The 20,359-nt window shown below is 37.0% G+C and overlaps 1 protein-coding gene across 3 annotated transcripts in view; it reads right to left on the bottom strand.

The window, feature by feature from the left end:
- The window catches only part of MGAT4A (alpha-1,3-mannosyl-glycoprotein 4-beta-N-acetylglucosaminyltransferase A), a 95,813-nt gene that overhangs the window by 55,315 nt on the left and 20,139 nt on the right, over positions 1-20,359 (bottom strand). For all 3 annotated transcript variants that reach the window (XM_074332346.2, XM_074332347.2, XM_019753866.3), the window contains exons 3-4: positions 3,576-3,743; positions 1,774-1,914 (exon numbers count right to left, since the gene is read on the bottom strand). In XM_074332346.2, the coding sequence (XP_074188447.1) occupies positions 1,774-1,914; positions 3,576-3,743 (309 nt within the window). The remainder of the gene's footprint in view (positions 1-1,773; positions 1,915-3,575; positions 3,744-20,359) is intronic.

The raw sequence follows: 20,359 nt of genomic DNA, 5'->3' as shown, positions 1-20,359 counted from the left end.
GGGGTGGGTTGGCAGTGTTTGCTCTGGATGTGAGAATTCCAGCCCCTTTCTGGAGGGAGAGTAGCTGCCTGGAGCACTATTCTCCCTCTGAAGCCTTAGGAAGCCTAAACTTAGCTGGTCTGAGTGCTGTTCCTTAGTTAACCAGCCTGACTACTAAAAAGCAGAATTTTTAGCAAGAAGCAGTTTTTCTTTGATCTAAAAAACAGCAGTTCTTAGTATAAGAACTGGGATTCCACAAAACCAAGAAATTACATGCAAAATTACTTTTTCTACGCATTTTTTAAAGTAGAAGGGTAACAGCTTTCCTAGGCTATCCAAAGGGTTCTGTAACTCTACAAATGTTAAGGAGCATTGCCTAAGGGTTTAGGAAGGAACATTTTAAAGTAAATGTGAGAGGTTTTCTTATTTTACAAGTTGTCTGCTTTTATATCTCTCAAAAATACTGTCAGCTTAATAAGAATGTTTACTGGTTGACCAAGATTTCATTATACTTATGATGGATAAAGTTATAAACAAATGGGATGGAAAAGTATCTTCAAACGGGAAGAGAGAGAATGTCACATTCATAAAATAAGGACAGACTACTATAAAAGAATCTATTAGTGGTTCTAATATTTTAAATGACTTTAAAAATACTTGTACTTTCTCTCCATTTGGTATTCTTATTAATGAAGATATAGACTAAACCAACAAAGTCACTAAATGGCTAAAGCATCTTACCCTAAAACTGATTATTAAAGAGAGAGAAATAACATCAACTTCAGAAATAAACAATGATCAGTGTTCTTAAGAAAATACTTTACAGTATGCTATACATCTTGCTAGTCTTTTTATATCTAGGATCTTCTAGAGAAATATTTCTTGAATCATAAAGAAATGGAAGAATGAGTTAGTTTAAACATGTTACTTTAAGGTATCACCTCCACTGGAAGACAGTGCATAATTAGCTTATACTTACAGATCAAATAATATAATGAGAAAATGTGATGCCCCCACCCCAAAACAAAACCCCAGTTAAATACCTAAGAATGCTATTGAAGCAAAAGCAGACTAAATCAGCTTTTCAAAAACATTAGCACAAAAATGAATTTCAGTATCTATGAAGTCATGGTTTTGTCATTTGTTAAAAAGACTTATTAGAAGAGCAAAACAATGTTTTGGTCTCTATATTTAAAAATATACAAAGAAAAATTTACAAAGAAAAATTTACAAAGTCAAAGTGGAGGAATAAACATATAAAAGAATGGTAAACAGGTCCCACAAGGAAAATCCAAGAAGCTCAAGTGGCTCTAATGAGAGAAGAAAAAAAATGTTATAAATTATCCCTTGGTTACATTAGAAAAAAGAAGCAAACCAAAGTATTTCTATTATTGCTTGAAAGGCTAAACAACAGTAACTATATACTTCTCTCTCTGTAAGAAAAACTTTGACGTGACTGGAAGAGGAATTAATGTTGAAATAAGGTACAAGGGAAAAAAAGTCATTTCTCCCTCTCAAAATTTTTAAATTAAAAAAAAATGACAAAGTTTTAAATATTTTTCTGCCTGATGGGGCTTGAACTAGATTTCTCATGATCCTTTTCAGCTCTATTACTCTGGTATATGGAGAAAAATGTCCAAAGCATTTCAACGTGGACTTTAGAATGAATCCTAAGTTACTATGCACAAAAAAAGAATTTTTATTCTTTGACCCGCCAGACTTCTAATGGTCAATGTAATACTCTAAGACACAATTAAGACCAGCAGTACAACCACAATAATAGAATAAACATACCTCCTGTTCTTCCATTACCAATCTGCACAGCAGGTTGAAGGCTTCCTTCATTTTGCAATAAATGAGGCAAATGATAATAAATACTTGGCACTTGAAGAGATTTTTTGCTTGTTAATTCCTTTAATAGCTTTAGGGTGTTATCTGAAACATAGAAGTATAATTAATCCACGAGAAAACCTTACTTATAGATGTTGCAGGTATTCATAAATATAGCAGTAAAATTTATGAAAAACAGAACTAAAGAATTGTCTTTTCTAATTTCATCCTTTGATGAATGAGATCTCATTTTTTAATTTAGTTTGCTTTTGCAACCAAATTAAATAATAATATTAAATTTTAGTGATAATGTGGTAAATATTTCAGCTATCCAGAAAGTATAAAAAGCCCTAAAACATTTCTGTCCTAGTAGTCAATAATTTCTCTTTTAGGAATTTAATTTTTACACATTCAATAAATATTTAGTGATTATCTATTTTGTTCCAAGCACTGTGCCGTGTGTTTGGAAATCAGTAGTCATCAAAACATAGATCCTGTTTTAAGAAAGTCATAACCTAATGAAAATAACTTCAGGGCTGCCAGAAATGTGATTGATATATATGCAAAGATGTCTATCACAGAGCTATAAACTGGAGTAAAAAAAAAAAACACCCAGAAAAATCCTATTTGCTCATTGTAGAAAAATGTTTAATGTATTACAGTATATAATTAGCTGACAAATTATACAGCCTTTAAAAATGGTATTTTTGAAGACTATTCAATGATGTAGTAAATGCTAATAGAATAATTTCAAGAGTGAAAAAATCAGGCTACAACACACAATCACGATGTTGAAGGAAAATATTCATGGAAAATAGAAACAAAAAAGTGTTAACAGAAATCACTTGGCAGGAGGCTTATGGGTGATTTATTTTTATTATCTATACTGTTCCATAATTTTAAATGTTACTGTTCCATTATACAAATTTCATAATTAGGAGGGGAAAGAAGGAGCATGAAACTTTAATAATAAGGTAGTGAATCATAAGACAAGAAGAATTATTGGTGAAATTTAGAACAGATGATCCTAAACAAAAAGTATATTAATCTTAAAAGATTATGTGAATTTGAAGGTAACTGATTATGTATGCATATATCACTTTAATTATCAGCATAAGAACACCATAGAAACAGAGAGCAGACGCTTGGCACTCCTGTTACTCTGCCCAGAAGTGCTCCGAGACAGGCGCGGTCATCCCCAAAAATACCCATTATAAAACTTTGTGTTTTTTTTTCTTATAAGTCAGATATAAGAGCACTAATTACTACAAATAGCTCAAAGATCCTCCGAGTCCACGTGAGGCCCACACAAGTCACAACATAAACATGTATTAACACTAAGTTAAATTTCAATCTCATTTTGAATATGATTTTAAAAACAAAAACGTTATTGCCAATGGACTTTATACAACTGAAATTTAACTCATTATTACTTTCTTAAAATCAAATGCTGCAATAAATAAAAATTGTTTCGATTTGCATTTCTCTGATGATTAGTGATGTTGAGCAGAATTGTACACCTGAAATCTATGTAATTTTACTAACAATTGTCACCCCAATAAATTTAATAAAATAAAAAAAATTAAATAAATAAAATAAAATAAAAATTGTTTCATAATTATAATAGAAAGTTTTGTGATTTTTTTTCTCTGAGAAGGGTGGCAAATGCTAGCTGATAAGCTATTCTACACAACTTTCAAATAAAATATTTCACATACCCCTTTGAAAATATAATCTTTTCATAAAACCAAAAATACCACTTGTACCTGAAAATTGATTCAACGTGTCCTTATTTCCTTTTGTTTCTGCTCCTACACGCCTGAATTGCTGTACGATAGCACTTAATTCAGAAGAGCGCTGTGAGATTCTATGTTCAGCTATTCGAAGACGTTCTTTCAAGGCAAGAAATTCTCGTTGATAAGCAATAAGTTTTTCTAGAAGCAAACCCAAAAGTTATTAATGTATTTCTTAAAAAAAAAAAAGAAAGAAAGAAAAACCCAAACAGCATAATCAAAACTGAACTGTAAGATTAGAAATTTTAGTCACATTTTTCAGAAACCAATATTCACTTTTGTATTTACTGATACAGAACTGAATATATTAAAGAGCCTGGCAAGTTATATAACAAAGCTACCACTAAGTGCATTTTTAATATCTGTAACAATGTGAGCACTTTTCCTTAGAACTTCAGTACTTTAAAGATAGGGAGAAAAAGACAAAGTTTTTAGAATTAACACTTCAAGCATAACACTAAGATCATTTCTCAAAAGGTACAACTATAAAGACTACATATGTATGAAGAAGATAGAGATGAAGCATTGAAACTGACACTATATCCAATAACATGATGAATATAACCTCTTTTATAGCATAATCATTAATTTCCATAGGCTGAATGTTTCCTCTGTACTTCTATTCTGCAAAGATTTCCCTAGACCAGACTTTGGTCAAATCCCCAATCCCTAAAAACTCAACTGGGTAGATGTAAGATGACCCTAGTTAAAAGTCATTCATTTTAATTTGACAGAATCACAGGTCAGGAAAACCTGGTCTGGGAAGCCAAAGTAGATTTTATAAGGATAAATGTAGGCATTGAAACAACAGGATGAGACAGCTCAGAGACAAAGTGCATAGTGAGAAGAGGCCCAAGGACAGAACTGGACACCAAAATCTAAGAGATGGGAGAAGAAGAAAAACGATTCATTTATCTTGATCAGCAACAGGCAGTTGAGGCTGTGACAGTGACATGAGCAATCACCACAACCTCATTAAACTAAAAGAAAACAGAACAATGGTTTTCAACTTCTTTATCAAGTGAGATAATCCAAGGCTACTATTTTGACAACTAATTAAACACGCCTTAGAAAGACTTTTTTAACTTTAACATTATAATCTCTGCTTTATTCTAGCATAGACTCAATAGGAAACAGACATATGGAAAATAAACCTGCATGTTTCATAAAACCAGGCTTAGAAAGAGTCAATTATACTGTCCCTTGTACCTTACATAAAGGCCCACACAGTAAATACCTCTTGAGAATTCTGTGGTAGGGAAATAAAGTCTCTCTCACTTAACTGCCATACTTCCCTATATTGAATCATGAAAGCCACATAAGCAGCTGTATTTCCCTTAATTTGCTGGTTTTAGGAGGGAAGGAAGGAGCAGGGGCAGGAGCAGGGGCGGGAGTTGTGATTAGAAAACAGCATACAGGGAGCTTCAAGGTGCCAGCAAGGCACCTATTAATTGCCCTTGGCAGTGGTTAAATTCATTACTATCCACTGTGGTTTAGGCACTTTTCCATATGTGTAAATTCATAATAAAAGAATCATTAAAAGATACTATTCACAAACACAAAACTATCAACAATTACAGTTTATCCTTGAACAATATGGGGGTTAGCGGTGCTGACCCCCCACACAGTGGAAACTCGATGTAACTCTTGACTGCCCAAAAACTGAAATAGTATTCTTGATCCGCGGTTGGGAATCCACAGATGCAGGGGCCAACACTACTAGTAGCTCACCACTGACAGGACGCCTTACCGATAACACAAGCGGTCGGTTAGCACACATTTTGTATGTTATGTATTGTATTCTTACAAAAAACTAGAGAAAAGAAAATGTCATCAAGAAAAGCATAAGGAAACATATTTACTACATTTATTGAAAAAAAATCTGCATGTAAGTGGACTCCTGCAGGGTCAACTGTACAACAAAAACAGTAACAATTATAACAAGAGACACACGGGATTTATGTATGAAAACTACAAGCCCTTTACTGAAGCCTATAATGGAAGAATAAATGAAGTCATCTCTTGATCTTAAGAGGAAGACTCAATTTTGTAAAAAGGATAAATTCTGCCCTAAGCTAAATAACAAATTCAATTCAATACCTTTCAAAATAACAAAGAAATTTTTCTGGGACTTGACTTTTGACATTTGATTCTAAAATTCATCTAGAAGACAGAAAGTTTTTAAAGAGCCACAAAGATATCAAAACATACTGTAAGGCTACAGAAATTAAAGCAATGTGAACGGCCAGGGCCAGACAGAGTAGATCAGGGCTGATTATGTCAAGCAGACTGTGTCCTAAATTAGCTGAGTGAACTGTCCTTGGAGCTCCCTCTTTGTGAGCAAGTGAAAATCCTCTCCTTAACTCTTACACGTTGCCCACACGGTGGTTTCTAAACACCATCCACCCTAAAAGGAATTGCGGAGAAATAACTTTAAGATGAACCTAGAGCATTTTGTGTCAAGTAAGAAAATGTTACTTTAAAAAAAAGACAGGACTTGTCAAAAGTGCACAGGAAGGAGAGGCTTCCACTAACCAAATTCAGGACCATATAAGTTCCAAAACAAATACTGATGGTAGCAGATTATAACCTATTCAATAAAATAAGAATCCATGAGTCACATCAATACTAAATAAAAGTTAACAGATGAGGGAAATGTGTTTCTTATGTATGCCAAATAATAAACATAGAAGGAATGGTGAATGTTGGAAATCACCATTTTGCAACTACCATAGCAATAACTAAGTAAGGCAAGAATCAAAAATGGATGCTAGAATTAGCAGGTGAACGTGTGATAAGGAACAGGGTATGTACATCATCTCAAAGTATCTCCCTACAAAATACTTATTAATTTACAAAGAGAAAATGCTAATTTTACTGTGGAGAAATCTGGCAGATGTCATCTTAATCAAATAATCAAAGTAATAATGGAAGAGACATCATGTGTTTCCGGATGTGATGCACAGAGCACACCCCTCATTTATGTGCTATTGCTGCCCAAATGCATAAACTGAATCTAATCTCAAGGAAACATCACACGCATTCAAATTGAGGAACAACGTGCAAAATAAAAGGCTTGCATTTAAACAATGTCAAGGTCATCAAAGACAAAGGCTTTAGGAATTGCCTGAGATTAAGAGATTAAAGGAAACATGACAACTAAATGCAAAGCAAAATGATGGATTGGATCCTGGACCAGAAAAAATAAATGCTATAGAGAACATTACTGGAAAAAATAACAGAATCTAGACTATAGAGTAGCCAATACAGTCCTAATGTCAAATTTCCTAAATTTGACACTTGTACAGTAAATCCTCACTTGATCTCATTGATAGGTTCTTGGAAACTGTGACTTTAAGCAATACTATATATAACGAAACCAGTTTTACCACAGGCTAATTGATATACAGAAATATTCCATAGGACTTTAACTCTTGTTTATATCAATTAGCCTGTGGTAAAACTGTTTAAGTCGACAACGTTAGGTGGGGACCTACTGTACTATAATAATGTAATTCCTTGTTCATAGGAAATAAACATTAAATTATTTAGGGGTAAAAAAAAGCATGATTTCTGTAATTTACTTCAAATGGTTCTGAAAAGAAACAAATATCTATAGGTAGAGATGACAGAGGCAAAATGTTCAAAATGGTGAAAAGTATAGAGAAGTTATTTGGACTATCCTTGTAACTCTCCCATTTCTTCACTGAAAACGTTTTTAAAACTAAAAAGTTTTTAAAAGCAAGCAGGAGGATTGATGGCACAGAGGTGCCGTCTTAGTAGGGAAGAATATGGATCTGAAGGCAGTCTCTGTCCCTATGTGCAGTTTCTTGGTACTTTTTGAAACCAGCTTCCCAGAGGCCGGCTTCACTAAGTATGGAGAGTACCCCGTACCAATGGGGAAATACTCCCACTCCTAATTCCAAAAAGCTTCCCTACTTTGAGGTGAACTGGCCATGCTTTTGAAAAAATTCCTGGGGCACATGGACTGTTGCTGGACAGTCACAAGTCTTTCTTTCAGACCCAGATGCTACTGCTGCGCTTAAGTCCAAAGCCCACAGCTATGAAAGGGCTCCAAATAGTTCATTTCCCATGTCCCTTACATCTGGCCTTTGTTTCTAACCCCACCGTTCCTTATTAAACGGATTCTCTCCGTGACGTCAGGCCAAGTCCACACTCCAAGTAGGAAACCCAGTCAGTGAAAAAGGACGTGTGGTAAAGCCCTCAACTAGTCCTGTTAGGCTGGAAGAGCCCAGAACGCCGCTGGCTCTTCTAAGCAGTAAGGAGTCACACATGACCTTCCCACAGCCCTCCCTTGCAGTCTGTCCTCCACCATCCTCCCAAACATACTGTTATTGCTGACGTCTCCTAGAATTTTCTCCACTTATATTTCCCATAGTACTACATGGCTCTCTTGAGGAGAGCGGTGTGGTGTATCAGCTTCCAGAAGTTTAGTTCAAAGTTTAATAGACAAATTAGTGATATGTGATTGACAATTTCCTATTTTCAACATTAGTAGCAAAATTCTTATTTTTGCTTTTCTTTGAATCATTTCAATCAGTGTCTAGGAGGGGACACTGCAGGAAACTGCGGAAACTCTTACAGTATCATCTTACTGGGAAGTGCCTGGCTTTGTTTACTGTTTTGTTTCTATTGTAGATAGAACCTACCTTTAATTGTAAAAAATTATATATATGCAGATTAGACAAGGCAAATGCAAATAATGTTTTGTGAACCTAAGCTTCTGAAACATACAAAATTTCCAAAGAAACCACCTGAATTCCTTCAAATCAAATAAGTAAGTTTTCCAGTGAAAACGGTACCTTTAGGCTTTCAAAGACTTACTGGGTTGAGCCATATGAAATTACTGTTATTTGATCATTTTTGACAAAAATGGCAGTTACATGGTTCAAAAATTTAAACATCAGCTTTGGACTCAATTTAATTTAAAAAATGTATACAGTATAGATGAAAAATTAACACAAACACAAAAGCACTAATAACTAACACCCAATGTGTAATACATAAAAACAGAAAATTTCATTTTTTCAAACAGTACCTTGTTATTAGCAAGATGTGGGGGATTACTACTGAATTCTATGAGCTAACATTAAAAACTGGTTTTTATGTTGAAATTGAAATTACTAAAACTGAAATATATTTTTAAATTTCTTAATTTTATTAAACAATAAAATGCTGGCACTGGAAAGAATATTGATAAGCCATCAGTTCATCTCTCTGTCCTTTAGTACTATATTGAACTACTTCATGAAGATATATATATATATTTTTAAATATGAATGAGAAACTCCCTTAGTAAATTTTTGCCTTTGAAAAATTTAACAAGCTTTACTTTTCAGGAAGTCACTGCCTTTGAAAAATTCTATTTCACATTCATCATTCTTATACAACCATTTTAAATAGAAAGAAAACCTAAATGAAATTATAAGCAATTCCCCACTTACAAACCTCTTAAAGAAAAAGAAGTGGATTCAGAAGATGGTTTAGGAAAACCAAAGCCTAGAAAAGCCAAAACACATAGCAAGCAGGCGTCCAAAGGAAGTAGGTTAAAAGACAAGAATCTGAGCAGCCAATTCTAATTACATGGATAGCTAAAAACTGCAAACCAAACTAGGTGTCTCATAGCTTCTCTAACTTCGTCGTGCATAACAACCACATGGAAGAGCTTTTAAAACACAGAATTCTGAACCCCACGTCCAGAGATTCTGATTCAGGAGGTCTAACATGGGGCCTGAGGAATTCTAACAAGCTCCTGGGATGCTGAACCACTGAGCAGCACTGACACGGCCCCGATGTCCTCACAGTCAGTCTAGACTCCAGCAGCCTGGAAATTTACACCACTCCTTCCCTCTCCTCCAGCTCACATGTTAAGGGATCCAGGACAGGGAGGGTTCATTAAGATGTTTTGAGCCATAACCCTCAAGATTACACTTGGGCGGGGAGGCGTTTCCTAACATCCAGTGGACAACTATTTCCATGGTCTCCTGTAAGAGTTATGTAGAACTAACACCAGATCATTCCTGGTTTTGGAGCATAGTTAAGTCCTCACTTAAGGCCATCGATAGGTTCTGCGACTTCAAATGAAACAACATACAACGAAACCACTTTTACCACTGATATAAATAAGAGTTAAGTTCCTCTGACCTCTCACCTAAGTTATATGAAATGACACTAAGAGAAAACGTTATCTGAGGACCTGCTGTATTCCAAACAGGATGCACCATATAAGCATAGTTTATGAAGAGGTCTGCACCCTTCTAAACTCAAAAGGGAAAACAGGACTGATAGATTTATAGAATCGTACATCGTACTTTATTTAAATTAAAACAAAATAATTCTGTTTGTTCCTTTACATGATGTTTTCACAATGCATACAAAACAGGATTCTAACTAGTGAATAATCAGACATGCTACGGTTGAAAAGTTTTCTGGAACACAATCATTATTTGAAAGTTATCCTCTAAGTAATATAATCATTAACAATGTCATTCAAAACAAACTTCCAGGTAGAGGTTTATAAGTTAAAACCTACCCACTAACCTTATAAAGCACAAAGCCTTAATATAATCAAATGATGTTGCATATATCGATGAACACACTTAGAAATATTTCCTTAACCTAAATAGCTGCAAACATTTTCCTTGATTTCCCTAGAGGACAGGGCAATCTCTTTTTAATTTTGTCAGGCCGGCCTGGGGGCTCAGGTGGTTGGAGCACGAAGCTCCTAATGCTGAGATCGCTGGTTTGATTCCCACATGGGCCAGTGAGCTGCGCCCTCTACAGCTAAGATTGTGAACAACAGCTCTCCCTGGACCTGGGCTGCTGTGAGCTGCTGGAGGTTGGTGTGAGCTGCCCTAGGACCCTGAGTGTTGGCGTGCTGCCATGGGATACCGTGTGCTGCGGCAGCCAGAGTGAGTGGCTGGCAGCCGGCAAGAGGGGTCGTGAGCTACTGTGAGTGGCCCACCAATGACTGGCGACCGACCCCTCAGCCTGGGGGGTGGGTAGGGCACAAGGCTCATAATACCAGCATGAGGCAGGGAGCTGTGTCCTACATAACTAGACTGAGAAACAACAACTTGAACCGGAGGGGGCGCGGGGGGAGGCAGAAGAAGGGGGAAAAAATTTTGCCATAAAGTCCCTAATTCCATTACCATAGTGAAATGGGAAGAACAATAAACTGCATAACTTAGGATAATGCTCATGTTTCTAACAGTTTTTTACTTTTAAAAAATATTGGCAATGATTTTATTCAACCTGATTCTTTCAAATTCAACAAGCCAATAAGGAGCTCAGAGTAAAAATTATCAGATAGTTATAAACTATTTTCCTTAAGTATTTAAACTTATTGGCAGACATTTTTCCATTAAAGTGTTGCTTCTTTCCCAAAACAAAAAAATCTTGTGTTCTAAAAGATACAATGGTATTTTCCTATGAAGAATCCCTCAAGAACTAGCATTTTATTCTACATTAGTGTCATCTTTATTTAAAGAGCAGAACACTGACAACTAACCAGTCTTACACAATAGACTAGCTATGCCAGCAAACATGGTGTCCTCTCACTGTAGCTCCCTAGCTCAGCTGGTTATTCCTTTTATGACCTATTTCATGCTTTCTTCTTCCCTCTCCTCACTCTACTCTTGTTCCTTATTTTCCACCTTTCTCTCCAATTATTCTTCCACAAAACCCTTTTCAAATTCTTCTGTGTTTCTCAGGATTTTTCATTTTCAATCACAAACTTCACATCTCTCTCCTCTTTCTTCTTTCATACTGTTCATGCTCCCCCCACCCTGCAACATACCTATCTTCTCTGTTGTCTTTTGTTTCAAATTACTGAGGACTTTTTTCTCCAATTGACATAAATACGTGTAGTCCACTTGCCTAGAAACACTAATTTTGTCGTCTTTTGTAACTTTCACTGAAAACAATTGAGAATTTAGGATTTTTCCTTCTTGCACCCATAATGGCAAAGAGAAAGTAAGTAACTGACAGAGGAAAATGTTTCACAGTTATTAGATGAATTAGAAAATGAGTGTAGAGAGACAGGTATTATCACTCTAAACTCTAACAATGTTGGTGAAATTGATCATAAAAGTGCAATCTCAGACTGTGAGTCTTCAGGTGACAGTATCCTAAATGAATTTTCTCAAGTTCAAGATTAGGACTTCTAGTTACAGAGCAAGATGGAGTAGACATACTTCTCCATATTCTTCCCACAAAGTACAACAAAAGTCCTGGACATTACATACTAAACAGACATACAGAAGACTCTGGACGGTGAAGCGAAGAAGGTGGACAGAAAGGACCTTGGGACCCAAGGAACAACACAACAGTGAGCTCCCTGAGCTTTCTTTTTGCTTCATACATCCCAGCCTAAGTACTGGAGAAACCAGCATCCTGGAAACACCAACAGAAGCACACAAAAACACTCCAAGAAAAGCCTGCTCTCTCTAACCAAAGGACTAAGGATGGGGCCACCTAGCAAGACAGGAAACTTTTACACAATAACTTTTACACAATAACTGCTGTATTCCAGCAGGTTTGTGTAAGTGCACTCTGTGATGTTCCCATCCCTACTCCATTGGCAAAAGCCAAGCAGGGCGTCTCGATTTCCACGCCTCTCAACTGTAACAAAGGCAGGCGTGTACACAACGCACGCGCGCGCGCGCACACACACACACACACACTCACACACATTCACAGGGGTGGTACCAGAGAAGCGTGAGTGTGGAACCAGGACTCGCACTACCCTCTAGCAGTAATGAGCACCCCCGATGAGGTGTCAGTGGAGGCCACGTGGAAAGTAGTAAGAGGACTTCCCTGCTACCAGCCAGGCCAGGTGGCAGCAGAGGCCTAGTGGAGAACCCATCCCCAGCCCTGCACAGCAGTAACGAGGAGCCCCTCCCTGCGGGGTTTCAATGAAGGCCAAGTGTGGAGCCTGGACTTCTCTCCTCACCTGGTAGGTAGTAAAGAGGTGGCACCCCCTCTTTACCTCCCAAAATGTTGTCAGGAAAGGCCAGCTAAGACAGACAATTTAAACAGATCCAGAATCTCATAACATAATGTCCAAAATACCCTGGATACAACTGAAAATCATTCATCATACTAAGAACCAAGAAAATCTCAAATTGAAAAAAGACAATCAATATGTACCAACAGCAAAATGACATTGATGTTAGAATTACCTAACAAGGATTTTAAAGCATCCATCATAAAAATGCTTCAATGGGCAAATTAAACAAATGAAAAATATAGAAACCCTAAGAAATAAAAGATATAAATTACAGAAACAAATAAAAATTTTAGAACAGAAAATATAATAATTGAAACAAAAAACTTAATGACTGGGCTCAACAGCAGGATGGAGAGGACAGAAGAAAATATCAGTGAATCTTGAGAAAGAAGTGAAATTACCCAATCTGAACAAGAGAGAGAAAACAGAATGGGAAAAAGAAATTAACAGAGCCTCAAGGATCTTTGGAACTTCAAAAAAAGACCTAACTTTCCTATCATAAAAGTTCTATCATAAAAGTCCTAGAAGGAAAAGAGAAAGAGGGTGGGGTAGAAAAAGTGTTAGAAGAAACAGTAGCAAGAATTTCCCAAGTTTGGCAAAAGACATAAGCTACATGAAGATTCAAGAAGCTGAGAAGACTCCAAATAGGATAAACTTAAAGAAACTCATGCCATGGAACACCAAAATTGAATTTCAGAAAACTCAGAGACAAAGGAAAAACCCTGAAAGCAACCAGAGAGAAATGACACTTTACTCATTGGGAAAAAACAATTTGAATAACTGCCTCGTTTCTCATCAGAAACCATGGCAACCAGAAGAAAGTGGCACCACATTTTTTTCAAATACAGTCATGAATCCCTTAACGTTGGAATTATGAAATATGTTCTGAGAAATGTTATTGGGCAATTTCGTGACTGTGAACATCACAGAGTGCACTTACACAAGCCTAGATGGTACTTCTACCCAAACGGCGCACAGGTTTATTCATACCAGCATCACCACAAACACAAATAATGCCTCGTGCTACAACATCATTAGATGATAGAAACTTTTCAGCTCCATTATAATTCTATGGGACCACCACTGTAAGTGCGGTCCATCACTGCCTGAAACGTCGTTATGTGGTACGTGACTGTACTGAAAAAAAACACCACTATCAATTCCAAGCTCCATATCTGGCAAAATTATCCTTAAGGAATGAAAAGGAAATCAAGATATGCTCAGAGGAAAAATAAAGGAATTGACATCAGCAAACCTACCCTAAAAGAATGGCTAAAGGAAGTTCTTGAACTATTAATAGAAAGGAAATGATGAAAGAAGGAATCATAGAACATCAGGAAGAAATGAAAGAGCAAAAGTATGGGTAAACTCAACAGATGTTCCTTCTCTTTTTGAGTTTTACAAATTGTGTTTGATGTTTGAAGCAAAAAGTATAACATTGTCTGATGTGCTTCCCAAAGTAGAGGAAATATTTAAAACAATTATAAACTGGGGAGGGTAAAGGAATTTTAAAGGGGATAAGGTTTCTACATTTCACTCAATACATTTCACTGATAAATGTCAAGAGTAGTAGTAGTAGACTGTGATAAGTTATATATGTATATAAAAATACCTAGAGCAACCACTAAAATATCTATACAAAGGTATATATTAAAAAAACACTATAGATAAATAATAATGGAATTGTTTTAAATGTTCAAGTAACCCACAAGAAATCACGAAAAAGGAAACAGAAAAACAGAGGGAACAAACACTGAACAAAAACAAAATGACAGACTTTATTAAGCCTAACATCACTAATCACAATAAATGTACATAGCCTAAAAATACCAATTAAAAGAGAGATCGATAGGGTAAATTAACATACATGATCCTATACTATGCTGCCTACATGCCTCCCATCCATGGAATCTTACTGAGCAATAAAAAGGAATGAACTACTGAAACACTCAGCATCTTCCAAGGACCTCAATTACGTTGAATGAAAAATGTCAATTTCAACAGGTTACATACTGTGTGATTCCCAAAATGCCAGTTACAGTGATGCGTAATAGATTAGTGGTTGCCAGGAGGCAGGGATGGTGGGGGATGAGGAGTGGGTGTGACTTTATAAGGGGTAGTCAAGGGAGATCTTTGTGGTGATAATATTGTTCTATATCTTGTTAATGGTGGTGGTTACAGAGTTCGCACATGTGACAATATAGCACAGAACTGTACACACTCATAGTACCAATGTCGATTTCCTGACTTTGACACTGTATTTTATACATTATATAATAACATCACAAGAAGTAACCACTGGAGGAAAATGGGTAGAGGTTATGCTGTATCTCTGTCATTTGCAGCTTCCTGTAATTCTATAATTATTACAAACAGCTTTTTAAAAAGCAAAACAAAAAAGAATCTATGATTAAAAACAAAACAAAAAAGATTCCATTAATTTCTAAGGACAAAAAGGAAACATGGCATTTTCATCCAGTTAGTCATCCCATGGGAAGGCCTGCAGCAGGCTGTGTGCTGTGAGAATCCAATCCTGTTTTGACAAAAGGATGGATAACAGTATTATTTTGTATTGATATATATTCTCTTTTGTACATATCTCTTTGTATATTTTCTTTTATGTATTTCTGCAACAGGATTTAGTGGATAAGCTCATAAATAGACAAACGATAAAGGCTGGTGTATATACAAAAGTGAGTAGGAAGAGATGAAGAAATGAAAAAAGTCCATTGGGTTGATCATTCTAACTGGTGTTTATAAATTTAATAATGAAAATGTTCTGCAATTAAAGAACAAAGAAGACGGCCATCCTCTCTTCAAGAAAATTATGAGCTGCCCAAGTTTTCAAAAGTTTTGTGTTTTGATGATGCACGTGCAGAAGAGCTAGAAATAACGATGAGCTAGAACCTATTAGAGATGGATCTGAAATCTGGACTAGAATTTACAAGCAGGTTGTATCCCAGGTTCCCACTGACAGTTCATGAGCAGATAGTTGTATTCAAAGAATGCTGCCTGTCCCAGTGTGTATACCTACCAAACCAGAAATATGTGGAATAAAATTTTGGTTTTGCTAAGTTTAAATTCTTATTAAAATTTACAATAAAGTTTTTTTTAATATCCCTTTATTCTTATCTCTGTAATACTAATAAAATTACTTGCAATAAAAATAAATAAAATGTGTCCACTGAACCCAGATGGTAAACACTGAAGTCTATTTTTCCTGGTATAATGTAGGAACACGTTTAGGGAAACTGTCTCTTCCTTCCATACACAATACACCCCTGCCCACACTATCTAGGCCAAATCTCAATGTTGGGGTCTCTAGTCTTTAGAACCATGCAGCCTAAGGGGAGAAAGGATCAATGAGTTCAGTAAGCACCTCATGATTTGGTCCACTCTGACAGCTCCTAAATGGGCAACTCTGTATCTCCTTCATCTGGTGCTGTAAGGGGGGCAGGGCGGATGGGCCTACTCATATGGATATCAGAGGTTGCAGCTGATATAAAAAATACACACCCTCAAATTCTCATTTATAGGCTGAGTATACTTCTCAAAAATTCCTTAGACCCATCCATCCCCCTTTCTGAATGCTGAAGCTTTTCATCCACTCTGAAACTTCATCACATTTGCTTATCCCGTGCTCATCTACCCGGTCTCCTTCACAGGTGCCACTGGAAGCCCTCATTTTCTCCCTCACTTGGATTAGAACGTAACTAACTGTGCCTTCTCGCGTACCCCTCCAGCTGGACTGTCACATACTTTCTAAACTGGAAACCCTGGCTTAACTCTCCACTGTTATTTCTCAGTGTTATTAAACAGGATCATTTCTTGCTTCAATATCACCAAACTGCTGAGAGCTCTCCAAGCACACTGAGTTCTATCCCTCTTAGCTCGTGCTACCTGCTTACCAGACCCACCCTTCTCATCCTTCATTTGATGAAATTCCATTCATCCTTCAAAACAGTCTTTGGTTGTCTCCCCTGTGAAGCTCTCTCTGACCTCTGCCCAGCTCCTCTTAATTATACCCTACCTTACACACTCCTATTCTGTATCTATTACACTGCATTGTAGCTACACAGATTTCTTTTTTCCCTACTAAACCGTGAGTGCTCTGATGGCAGGTGTGCCAGGAATTTCCAAGACCACACCCAGGTCCAGTGATTCACTAGAACTCACAGGACTCAGCACCCAGTTCTTATCAGCAAGGGAAAAGGTACAGAGGCAGAAAGAAGTCTGGAGGAAACCAGGTACAAGCTTCCAAGTCTTCTCCCAGTGGAGTGAGTGGTACAGGACACACTGAATTTCTCCACCAGTGAGTTCTGACAACACAAGCAAAGTGCTGGGTAGCAGGGAAGCTCGTTAGACACAGTGCCCACGCTGTCCCTGGAGGCGAGTCATGGAGGCAGCCTCTGCCCGGCACATACCCAAATTCCAGGCCTTAATAAGGAAAGCAGGTGTTCAGCATAAACCAAATTGCTTGTACAAACACTTTAAGCACATCAGCCACTCTTATCATGTAGGGAAAGTTTTATATCAGTGTTTACCAGTTAAGTTCTCAAGATGCCTGCCAAGGGCTGACCCTGTGCAAGCAGGCGTTTCTAATGATAAGAAGTCTCAGATCTGCTGTTAACTCATTTCTTTACAGCAGGAGTCAGATTCCAGGGCTTTGTCCCTCAATGCCTTGTAGAGTGCCAGGGAATTAGTAGCAATGCCGATGAACCAAGACGAATCCTCTTAAATTTTAAGAATCATCATAGGAAAACGATCAGCAATACATGCAAAATTTGTCAGAGCATTATTATAAGGTCAATGATGTAATTATACAGTGGAATATTACAGACTCACTAAAAATCATGTCGTGGGGAACATCTGCAATATATTAGGCAAAAATGTAGGTCATATGACATGTTCAGTATGATGTCGATGACGTTTTATTTGTATTTAGTACAATAGCTCTCAAACTTTTTGGTCTTAGAACCCCTTACACTCTTCCAAATCAGAGGACCCCAAAAACCTTTTGTTTATGTGAATTATATCCATCAATATTTACCATATTAGAAATTAAAACCAATAAACATATAAAATATTTATTTAAAATTCCTCTAAAAACAATAAACCCATTACATGTTAACATAAACAACATATTTTATCAAAAATAACTACGTTTTCTAAAACAAAAAAAATTCAGTAGTGACATTTGCTCAAATCTCTTTAATGTCTGGCTTAAAAAATACAGCTGAATTCTCATATCTGCTTTGCTATTTCTTATAACAGTGAAAAAGGCAAATAACAAATAGCCTATCAGTATTATTCTAAAAATAGTCTTTAGTTTACAAATCGCCTAAAAGGGTCTCAGAAATCCTCATGGGTCCTTAGACCACACTTCACGAACCACTAGTCCAGGAAAATGAAAGAAAGAAAATATACCCAAAATGTTAACATTGCTCAAACTGCAAGATTCCGTTGATGAGCACTTTAAGATTTCCATGCATTTACATTCTATTTAGTAAGACTGATCTATTAGTCTCTTTTTTTTATGCTATTCTTGTCCAATACCAGTTTAAGGGTCCATCTTTATCCATGTAATTGATTAAACAATGGAGCCTAGAAATAGACAATTACTTGTATCCCCAAAACCTGACTGGCAGTCTTTCCACAACAGCACAAAAAATGCAGTTAGCTAGTAATAACGTTCTGTAATAACCCAATGTTCTCTGTGTAGTCTCCTCTAATATATCAGCCATGAATAATATCCTTTCAGAGTTAAGAATACATCAAGCACACATTCCAGACAACCCCTGAGCACAACACATGTACTACTTAAGAAGCTTTCCAACCTGGAAAAATGAGATTAGGAAACTGTTTTAGGAAATGGATGCTAGCCAGCTAAGCTGAACATAAAATAATACCATACTAAGTCCAAGGGCTAAATCTGCCAACTTTAATATATAAACAAGGAAGGCTACCGGCCAACCTGGCAGAACCTAGGTCTATCTTCCAGCCGCTCTTTAGGTCCTGTTTTAAAATTAGGTTCTTATTTATAATACCTCAGGTATTAAAGACTTTAAAAAAAAATTCAATGTGGCAAAAACTTTTTCTATGCCATGATTTTATGTATGTTTTTAGAGCTTGAAGAATCCTAGGTGTAATAGTTTTCAACTCTGGCTGCAGATCAGAATTACCTGAGGGAACATTTACACAATGCCCAGGAAACTTTTCTAACTTCTGGCATCAGATTGAGGAGGCCCACAAATCCTCTCCCCAAAAAGCAACTATAAGGCTAACAAGTCAAAACAACCATTTCTGTGCTCTGAAAATCAACCAAAGACACAACAAATTGAGAAGTGTTTATTCATGAAAACTATGGCATTCTGAGTAAGAACAGCGTAAGTCTGTGACTTTCATACTAGGAGCTGCCCTCCTCCCTCTTCAGCTCCATCACTTCGGAAGTTTAACCAGGCGGGGACAGGCCTTGGAACCACCAGATTCACTGCCCTGCCAGAGAGGATGCATTTGATTTGGACGCTGTTGGTCCGAATGGCAATCTCAGAGGCAAACTAATGGGGAGGGCCTGCGGCTCTGCCAGCCTGAGGTCGCTGCCCTATTTGGGGCAAGCGACAGGCAGACCAGGCAAAGACTTAGAGGAAGTGAGTGAGATCACTTTAGAGGGCTAGAAGCTCTTTACATGTCCCAGGTTGACTGGAGGCTGTGAACATGCCCAGCAGAGACCAAGCCTGGCTGACAAACCAGTGCACACACAGAGTAACTGAGAAAGAGGCCGGAGGAAAGTAAAACTGGGGCACACGTGTGAACAGCCTGCAGGATGACTGCGCTCAGTGTCCCCTGAACCCATGAGCAGAGAAGAGAGCCTTACTGGCTCCAAGGGTCGGACTACAACCTCTGACCAATCTTCACATGGACACTGTGCTATGCAGACACAGGGGCAACCCTTCTAGGAAACCAGGCTTAAATATAAAAACAAATCCAACGTGTCAAGACATCAGTAGTCACATATTGTGCGAGACACAGACTGTGGAGATTTCGTCCAATCAAATTACTAAATAAATAAGCAAACAAAACCACCAACATCTTCCGGGGTAAAGAGAATCTAGAGTTGCATCAATATAGTATCTAAAATATATAGCAGTCAACAAAACTTTACAAGACATGCAAAGAAAAAAGAAAGTGTGACCCATTTTTTGGGGAAAAAAACAATTAAAAGCTGTCAATAGAAATGGTCTGAGTGTTTCCAGATGTTGGATTTAGCAGATGAAGATTTCAAAACAGCTAGGATAAAAGAACTAAATAAAACCATATTTAAAGAATTAAAGGAAAGTGTGATGAAACTACCGCAGTGAATGGAGAAAATAAAGAGGTAGAAATAAAACAAAACAGAAATTTTGGAGTTGAAAGTTCAGTAACTGAAATGAAAACTTCACTGGAGAGGCTCAACAGCAGATTTCTTACAGCAAAACATCAGTGAACTTGAAGTTAGATCAATAGAAATTATCTAAGCTGAAGAACAGAGAGAAAAAAGATTGAAGAAACCTGAACTCAGCCTCAGCGTACGAGCTACCATCAGGCATACAGAAAGAAAGCAGAGAGAAAAAGTGACAAAACAAGTAATGGCTTTCCACAAATTAGGAATACAGGGGAACTTTCTCAACTTGAGAAATAACATCTACAAAAAATCTACAGCTAATATCACACTTAGTGATGAAAAACC

Source organism: Rhinolophus sinicus, chromosome 2 (assembly GCF_057876585.1).
Source record: "Rhinolophus sinicus isolate RSI-liver-muscle chromosome 2, RSI-T2T, whole genome shotgun sequence".
Lineage (NCBI taxonomy): Eukaryota > Metazoa > Chordata > Mammalia > Chiroptera > Rhinolophidae > Rhinolophus > Rhinolophus sinicus.
This window is presented reverse-complemented; position numbering and strand designations above follow the sequence as displayed.